This window comes from Sphaeramia orbicularis, chromosome 3, assembly GCF_902148855.1.
Source record: "Sphaeramia orbicularis chromosome 3, fSphaOr1.1, whole genome shotgun sequence".
NCBI classification, from domain to species: domain Eukaryota; kingdom Metazoa; phylum Chordata; class Actinopteri; order Kurtiformes; family Apogonidae; genus Sphaeramia; species Sphaeramia orbicularis.
Window position 1 is genome coordinate 57,238,985 of NC_043959.1, and position 9,351 is coordinate 57,248,335.

At 43.8% G+C, this 9,351-nt stretch overlaps 1 protein-coding gene across 5 annotated transcripts in view; it reads right to left on the reverse strand.

The window, feature by feature from the left end:
- Window positions 1-6,065, reverse strand: part of pcdh9 (protocadherin 9) — a 406,959-nt gene extending 400,894 nt beyond the window's left edge. For all 5 annotated transcript variants that reach the window (XM_030122700.1, XM_030122701.1, XM_030122699.1 and 2 more), the window contains exons 1-2: window positions 5,262-6,065; window positions 1,649-4,794 (exon numbers count right to left, since the gene is read on the reverse strand). In XM_030122700.1, coding sequence (XP_029978560.1) covers window positions 1,649-4,684 — 3,036 coding nt within the window. In that variant the 5' untranslated portion in view covers window positions 4,685-4,794; window positions 5,262-6,065. The remainder of the gene's footprint in view (window positions 1-1,648; window positions 4,795-5,261) is intronic.
- Between the last annotated feature and the right edge of the window lie 3,286 nt (window positions 6,066-9,351).

Here is a 9,351-nt window from a genome sequence, read left to right on the forward strand (position 1 = left end):
TGCTTCTTTAAATCATTTGTCAAAACTATCGATTCCAATAAATCTTAACGTGCGATTGTGGGATGACTGAGAGAATCAATGATGTTGTGCTTTAACTATAGTATCATATCTCATGTGTACTCCTCTAAGGTTGTCTCCCTCCACTGACACCATCACCCATTTAATCGCCTCGTCTCCCCATCTCTCCCTCACACACACACACACGCTAACACACATACACACACTCACAATGACTGCAAACTGAATGCATCTTTTGACTGCTACCTCTCACACAGAAACACATTAAATGCAACCCCAGATGCAGTGACCCGGAGGTATGCATCGATAGGAGTCGCAGAGTCACCCCTGTAATTCCACTCTCTCTTCCGGATAGATCTTATCACTCACATCTCTAACTGCCATTATCAATCTTCCCTGTGCAGCCTCTGCATCATTAGGCGAGAGTATTTCACTAAGAACACCAACATAGGTTTCACTCCTTTCTTCTCCTCCCTTGCATTTATAAGTCCACTGCAGGTTGGCGTAGTGCCAGACTGTGCCATGTAGCGCAACACTGCCACCTAAAGGTTCAGTACCACCACCCGTCAAGCCTGACCCACTGACAACACTCTCACTCTGCCTGCCTTCCTCTCTCTCTCTCTCTCTCTTTTTCTCTCTCTCTTCCCACTTCTCTGCCGCTCCATGTATTTGTCCACGTGTGTTCCGTTAGATTAGAACTGTGTGTTGTGTAGTGGTGCTTTATTAGCAGAAAAATTAATAAGGCTTTGATAAAAAGCAGCATGGATTACGTTGAAATTTGAGGCTCATTATTGGCTAATCCTTTTTGAATTGGATGTGTATCAAGTTCCAAACAAGCTTCACTCAGTTCGCTAGTGTGCTTTGAGAGGAGGCATTTAATTCAAGCTTAGATGATGTGGCAAAGCCTACAGTGACACTCGCAAAACCACCATGGCAGACTAATTATTAACTGATTGACTGTTGTTATTGCTGCAGGTGCTGAAAAGGTTACAGTCTAATTTTTTTTTTTTGTTTTTTTTTTTTGTGAGATTACAATACACACCAAAAGAAAGAAACGAACAAAAAAAACATGAATACACTCAAGTTTTATGAGAAGAGAGGTGAAAAGTCATCCAATTTTTTTGACTTATGTGTGCAGCATTTACCTGTGATGACAGTAATCTGAGTAGATAGGCAAGAAAAAAATGTTTCTTTCACAAAGAACATTGAGTCACATTAAATGTTAAGTTGGTACAGTTTACCAGTGATCTAACCTGGGTGCTGAATAGACAAAAAATAAGGCAAGGCAATTACTCACCCACTTGCATTTTGTTAAATATGACTTAAATATATAGTAACGACAAAACATCAGTCTATAGTTGTATAATTCCCCCAAGTTATGCATGTGATTGTTGAGTCTATAATCAGCTCCATTAATTAGAAATGGTTCAAGTTGCTTTTCTTTTTTATTTTTTTCTCATTTTTAAGGTTGAGAAACAGCAGAATTTGCTGAAGCAGTATGTCTCCTGTACTCTTTTTCTGTTGTTTCACAGTAACTTAGAGTGGGTCTCTAATCTAGACTGGCACTTTAGCACTGTGGAACAGGGCAGTTATAGGCAGTACTTATAGACCAGTAAAAGTGCTCTTTTACCTGCTGTCTGGTGTGCATGGGCCCCTTCGTCTTGAACCCTCCTTGGGAGCTGCACTCTGAGGCACTGAAGTGATCTGAGCTCGTGGAGGACCTCTTGGAAAGCGTGTCGCAGCCCCCAACAAACGTGTTATCCAAAGGGAGCTCCTGAATCACATGATGCTTCTTCACTGAGACCGGCGTGTCAGCCTTGAGGTGAAAGGCCGACTGCGGTGAGGCAGATTTGTAGTGTCGGGCCAGGTCAGGGCTGCTGGGCTTGAAGGTTGTAGTAGGTGTGGCGTTCCAATCAAAACGTCCAATCCCTTGCTCCTCCAGCTCCGTGGGCAGGCTGATGGTTCCGTTGATTGGCTCGTGGGCAGGGTCGTCAGGTTTGTTCCCCTCGATGGTGACAAAGTTGAGCAAAGAGCTTTTGGGGGATTTCCTTTTCTTGCGCTTTTTCTTCTTGTTCTGCTTGTTCTCTGTGTTGGGCGACATCCACTCAGCCCCTTGTTTTTTTCTCTGTGCAGCTTTGAACCTGGATGCATGGCGGCAGCGTAGCAGCACAGTGACAAAGATGACAATAATCACCACTAATGCGCCAGTAACAAAGGCTATCATTATAGTTAAATAGTCACCACTTTGGTAAGTTTCACTGCTTTCCTCAATATTTCGGTCAATTGGGGTCTCCATTCTGCGCCGGATCTGGTTATAGATAAGTGTTGAGTTGCCCACAGTGTCATTAACATACAAAAATACCAGCACGAGAGTATGGAGTGATTTGGGGTATCCCAGGTCACTAATGTTGACCACTAATCTGTGTAGGCCTATGTCAGTCACTGCTGGTTTCTCCTCCAGAGTAATATTCCCTGTGACCGGGTCAATCCTAAACAAACCCTTGCTGTTTCCACTCACAATGGTGTATTTGAGCTCTGCGTTCATCCCTGTATCTCCATCTACAGCAAACACTTCAGCCACCACAGATCCCGGAATAGAGGAGAGAGGGACGAGCTTGAAAGAGGTGTTGGAAGGGGGATAGATGACGATGGGGGTGTTGTCGTTCACGTCGATGACATTGATGGTCACCTTAGCGGCTGAGGAGCAAGGGGGCCTCCCGCTGTCCACCGCCCTGACATCAAACGTGTAGGAGCTCTGTTGCTCCCTATCGAACGACACGTTAGATTTGATCACCCCAGAGTAAGGATCCAGAATAAAGTTTTCATTATCATTCAGTATAGAAAGAGAAACAGCAGCATTTTCTCCAGCATCTGAATCTGTCACAGTTATCACCCCCACAGTGCTGTACTTAGGAAGATTCTCAGACACAAAGAACTGAAAGTGGTTATGTGTGAACTTGGGATTGTTGTCATTTTCATCCAGCACAGTTACAATGACAGCCGCTTGTGTCTGCAGTGGTGGCGTCCCATTATCTCTCGCCGTTACGGTAAAGAGGAACCTATCCTGATCCTCCCTGTCAAAAACTCTGGATGCAGTCAGAACACCTGTTTTGCGGTCCAGGTCAAAGAATGATGCGTTTGGTCCCAGCTGATAAACGATCTCTGCATTTTTCCCACTGTCCTCATCGGTGGCGCTGAGAGTAGTGAGGAATAGGTCACGTTTATTGTTTTCCATGACAGCCAGTTCAATGACTGGCTGAGTAAAAATAGGTGGGTTGTCATTCTCATCCTCCAGCCTCACTCTCACTAAGGCAGTTTGATTTAAGCTGGGTTTTCCAGAGTCTGAAGCTACTATTTTAAAGTTGTATTCCTTGGTCCCCTCATAGTCGAGAAGCGCAGATGTCTCTAACAGATACTGGTTGTCGTACACAGCTTTGAGATGAAAGGGCACATCCTTCTCTATGAAACAAATGACCTTGCCGTTGATGTCAGTGTCTTTGTCTGACACTGTGATGAGAGCTATCTTAGTATTGATGGGATCCTTCTCTGAGAGGAAAACAGTACCATTAATGGGACTGATTATGTATCTCAGGTCTATATTGGGTGGATTGTCATTTACGTCAGTCACATTTATTGTAACAGTAGCTCTGGCTGGACTTGAGCTGCCATCGCTAGCTAAAACAGAAAGCTTATGAATAGAAGTCTCCTCTCTGTCCAGAGGTCTCTGCACCGTGATCAGGCCAGATGTTGTGTTTAATGCAAAAAGTCTTTTAGTAGCGGGAGATACCTGAGTCCCGAAAACATAACGGATCTCTGCGTTTGCCCCTATGTCTGCATCCGTGGCCTGGAGCTGCACAACAGACGTGCCAATAACGGAGTTCTCTGGTATGTGCACTTCTATCTGGCTCTCCTTAAACACTGGTCTGTTATCGTTGACATCTGTTACTGTAACTTGAAGAATGGCAGTGCTGGATTTCTGGGGACTGCCACCGTCCTCAACTTTGATTTTCATCACATAAGTATCCTTCTGCTCTCTGTCCAGATTCTGCTGCACAATGAGCTGGGGCCACTTCTCCCCCTCAGGCGTTTCTACAATATCTAAGCCGAAGGCACTTTGCCCATTGATCAGCTCATATTTGTGGACACTGTTCGGGCCAGTGTCTGGGTCAGTGGCGGAAGGAATAGCAAAGCGGCTGTTAATGAGCGTGTTCTCAGGGATGGAAATGTTGATCACAGGAGATGGGAACATGGGGGCATTATCGTTTGTGTCTTTGACAATTATTTTGATCTTAATCAGCCTGAAATAATCATTAGGCAGGATGACCACTTCGATCTCAAAAGAGCACTCGCTGTCCTCAAACGAGGGACCGGGGCACAACTTCTCCCTGTCGATTCGGTTTGATGTTGTGAATATCTCACCAGTGCTGCTCAGAACGCGGACCAGTGGGTTATCTCCTGCTTTCGAGACCAGACGGTACACAAGATTGGCACTTGCTCCAGTGGCAGCATTTGTATGGGAAATGTTTAGGTCCTTTGGTATGTTTCCAATGAGGACATTTTCTGGCAATTCCTCTCTGATGGGGTAGATTAGTTCTTGGGCTATCGAAGGATCTAGCCATATGCAGGCAAGTAGGGCACCCAACAGGTAATAGTCTTTTAGATCCATTATAGAATAAATATGCTCCCAGCCTTCACAATTCAAAGATTTCTCTATATGCAGCTGTTACAGGCACTGACTCCTTGCATATGCTGACAGGAAATCTTCCACAGACAAACCTATGAACACACAACACAGTTTCTCTTCAGTGATATAACTTCATGCACGGTAATTAAATGAGCAAACAACCCACACCACCTCCACTTTGACTTTAAGCTACATGCTGCACAATTTGGGCTACAAAGAAAATTAACAGTTCATACAAAAAAATAATAATAATAAAAAAATCAACAACTAGAAGCTGCAGCATCCATTTACACAGCCTGTCATTTTCACTCCTTTTCTAAATCCTCCACATTTTATGGTCAGTGAGAATCTCAAACCCCCCCTCGGCCACAAAATTTCACAACACATTACAGTGTTATTAATTTTACACTTAAATGGTTAGAATTAAAGAGCTCTGGCTGCGTGTGTGGGCTCCTAAACTAATGAACACGCATGAATGAAGCCTTACAAAAATAATCTCATTCAGTTTTTAAAAAATCTTAGAGTGAAACTGAGATCTGCTCTCATCATACATACATACCCAAATCCGTTAAAGCAGCTGGAGGAAAACTGGAGTGTGTCAGCTCATAGCCTTCTCATCCAGTGTCTGTGAGCACATTCGGGTACAGATATCCTTCTCAACTGCGCCGACAGCTTCGGGTCCAGGAAAGATGAGGAGAAAAAAAAAAAAAAATCTCCCCGCAGGAATAATCGGACTCAAGAACAGGTTTGGGGTGAGAGCAGCTGGTCGCACAAACTGGGGTAAATGAAAGGCTGCATATGTCGCAGTTCCTTTTTATCCATTTAACTTTGGGAATGGACTGGATGGAACGGTGCGACCTGCGGTGACTGCGGTGATCAGCGTCTCTCTCCGGCAGCAGACACAGCCAGGTGGTCAGTGGTTTGTGGTATCTTCCATTTAAAACCGGCTCCAAAATCAATGCTCATCTCTCCCTTTTACGCGTCCCGAGAAGGAAAAAAAAAAAAAAAAAAAAACCGGTGTGCTTTTTCTTTTTTTCCCCGGCTACCTGTTAAGGCAAAGGCTCCGACGAGCAGGACGCACGGACAGACACTGGTGTCCCATCATGGTTCAAGTTCACACAGCTCCATCAGTAATCGGACGCCGTAGATACAAGGTGAAAAAAATGATCAGAAAGGCATCATGTCTAAAAAAACACCCTCAAAAATCAGGTTTTAAATCTCAAAGTCGATCCCACTTGGAAGTGTCAACCCCGTATACACAGACTGTTAATGTCACACCGATGCGCAGTGTGTGTGTGTGTGTGTGTGTGTGTGCGTGTGTGTGTGCCGTTTATCCTTGCACTCTCACTCCCAGAGCAGAATATCTTGCACTAACTCTGTGTAAACCCATAGGAGGGGTGGTGAAGTACACCACACCGACGCTCCCCCCCGCCCCCCTACCCCTCCGACCCTCGTCATTGGACACCGCCCCTCTCTTTCAGTGGCGTCGACAATCCAAGCAACAACAGGATTGGCCTGAAGTAACGTCACTTAATGCAGACCGGAAAGTTGTCCGTGGTGAGATGCTCCGTAAAGACGCTGCAGGCTGCAGAGACGCTTAACCAAAAGCCCGAGGCTGGAGGGGGGATGATGATGATGACGATGATGATGATGAAGCTGCCACTGCTGCTGATGATATTGTACAAAAGAAGAAGTAAAAAAAAAAAAAAAAGAAAAAGCGAGTGTGTGTCCTTTAGCTTTTCCACTGTAAGTGATTATATAAAGGCAGGTAGCAGTCATTGGCTCTAAGGGGACGCATCAAACGCAGAAGCCAACCTGTTAGTCTGTTGTCAGGTAGGCTACACTAATTGGGGTGGACACACCAACCGCAAATTAGGACACATAAAAAAGATGCACTGCACCGTTTTTACAGGCCACTAATAAACACAAGCCAAGCGTTGTGTGAGAGTCACTAATAATTGCGCTCCGTACAAAGACGCTGTTGTCTGAGCGTCATGCACGCACGGGGTGCGCATTCACGCTCCGTCCGCCACACTTGACACCCTGCAGCCAGTCATCAGCATTTGTCCGTAAGAAATAACCTTGACAGTTTTCCTAGTCATTAAAGCCACGCAGCGCCATGTGCTGTGACTTCTTTGCCTGTAATGTCTGAATTACTTTTCTTTTTAACTTTACTGGCCCGTGCCAGAGCTGTGATGATCACAGGAGTAGGATGTGACTGCCGATGATCTTCCTTGACAAGTTTTAAGGCATAAAAGAGCGACTTGGCTGTGAAACTGTGGAAGCCAGTAACTGCAAAATGGCATGCCTGAAGTGACACAAGGTAACTAGAGAACAGTAGATTTCAGAAAATGGAAATGCAGATTCAGTCATCATTTAATACCTACTGCCATCCAATCATTACTTAATTTCAATGCAGTAGATAACCCTCAATTTCATCCATGGCTCTCTGCCGGTGCTTCTGTGAAAGGCAAGCTGTTGAGCTTACAGCCCGACTGGCCTGTCATGGTGAACAGTGCCATCTTGAGGTGGACCTTGACAAATGCCTGAATTGTGCTGTGAACTTCCATAGCTTTTACAAAACCAGCTCCACTCACTGAATCAAGACTTCGGTGACAAGTGAACGCAGAACAAATGGCCCCATGAGTGACTCAGTCGGAAACAAAGTGCAAACAAAGAGACCGCAAAAAGTGAGAATGAGCCCCTGTGTTGGGAAGCAGGGATAGACATGATGCACAGAACACGGCACCCACACCGCTGAGGTGAGAAGTACACTGCAAATGTCTCCTGAGAGGCTGGCTTATTGCCTGGTCAGCAGTTCATTAGCTCAACCAACCTGGTGGCCTGACCCTTCTGCCTCTGGGTCTAGCCATCAGCGTCCTTTGAGGGAAGTGAGCAGCAAAGGGAGTGATCTGTCACTTTAACTTAACGTCTGACACCCTGATATGGAGAAAACAAGTGACAACATAACTGTCTACAGTGTTGAAGAAACACTTTCTTGGTTGGCCGGCCAGCCAGAGTCATTATGAGCTCATCACTTGGTTTACTTCACCAGGAGAGTGGCTGTCTTGAGGTTTATTTTTAATTTTTTTTCCCGGAAAAGAAAAGTTGTATGGAACTTTTCATCATCTTACGGTTTGAGTTACTTTTCAAGTCAGTCTTCTTATCATATAGTGAAATAACTTCAGGACACTGTATTAAATCCCAAAGTTATCAAACCCAAATACAGGTACTGTAGTCGTTTTTGTAAGGAGTCAGAAACATTGCATTTACTACACTTTAAAGTTAATGGAGTCAGTTACACAAAGTTAGTCTTGGTCTTCATTGTTATCGGTTCCTGCTGGGATTACGTGTCACTTGGCCTTAACTCAGACTCCAGGAAGTGGCTAAAATCAGGAAACGCAGCAATAGCACAGCTTCTAATTCCAAATTTACCCTGTCTCTCAGGTTTGTTATCTCCTTATTTAGTCTGTTTTGAACCGGCTCCTGCTAATGTTTCTGCCAGTCAAGTTACTGACAAGTGATGAATAATGTAGTATGCTAATATATATTCTAGGTCTTGAGGTGTACCTCCTACAATCTCACATGGAGAATAGAGCCTAAGGGAAGCGTCCAAACCTAAGGCCTTATGATTCCCCATATACCAGACGCAGTCAATCAAACTATTCACCTTGGTTTGATCCTCACACTGACTTATTGACTCATTCATGCTGTTGAACTTGCTTCATGAATAATACAAGAAACAAATATGTTTATCTTGTGTGTCCATTAAAATACAAGGTCAAACAGGTAATTTATGTACTTTCTAACTTAAACAAGGTCTGAGGAGCAGGCACAGGAATGAGAAAGTCCCTTAAGACATGTTTATCCCCTTAATAAGAGTTACAAACATCGGCCACTTTAATGGGAGTGTTGTCTTCTATCTGAAGACTTAATCTCAATCATACGTTCATATAAGACGCTACTGCTCTTCAGCTTTCCATCAATATTTAAGACACTGATGGGATGTGGTTATTACTTGATGTTTAGTTATTGTTCTCACTATGTAGGCTAGTCACTGCATCTGTGTTTCTAAAATTACTCATTTTGGTCAGAGGAAAAATGAGCTGCTAAAATTCAATTTTGAGAAAGTTTGTGGCTTCACAATGCACCAGTTATACTTTTCATAACACTTAGTTGGTGTTATTTTTTGTGATGCCCTTCATAGTGCAGGTGAGGAAAAATATTCTGGGTGAGAAACATTCATAATGTAGAAGCCATTTTAGAGTATCCAGTTCCATCTCATTCTACTGTGCAGCTAAAAATAAAGACAAGTAATGAAGCCAAAAGAAACCAACTTATCCATATCCCTTATAATATCTGTGAGTACTACATTTCACAACTGTAGCATGAATTGTAAATAATACCTATTTTTCTTCTTCTCTGCATACCTCAGTTCACACAATCAGCAGATTAAGCAGCAAAAATTAAGTGCAACTGTTGTCAAAGGAGCTGGATCCTGCTGCTCGTGATGCTGTACCACCTACCAACTAAATGTTAGTACTTATAGTTAATTTTGTACAAATTATCATTTCACAGTTCTTCCTGAACCTTCACCTCTGCCTCCTTTGCCCTCTCTTGATTTAGAGAGAAAAATGCTGACAGAAAGC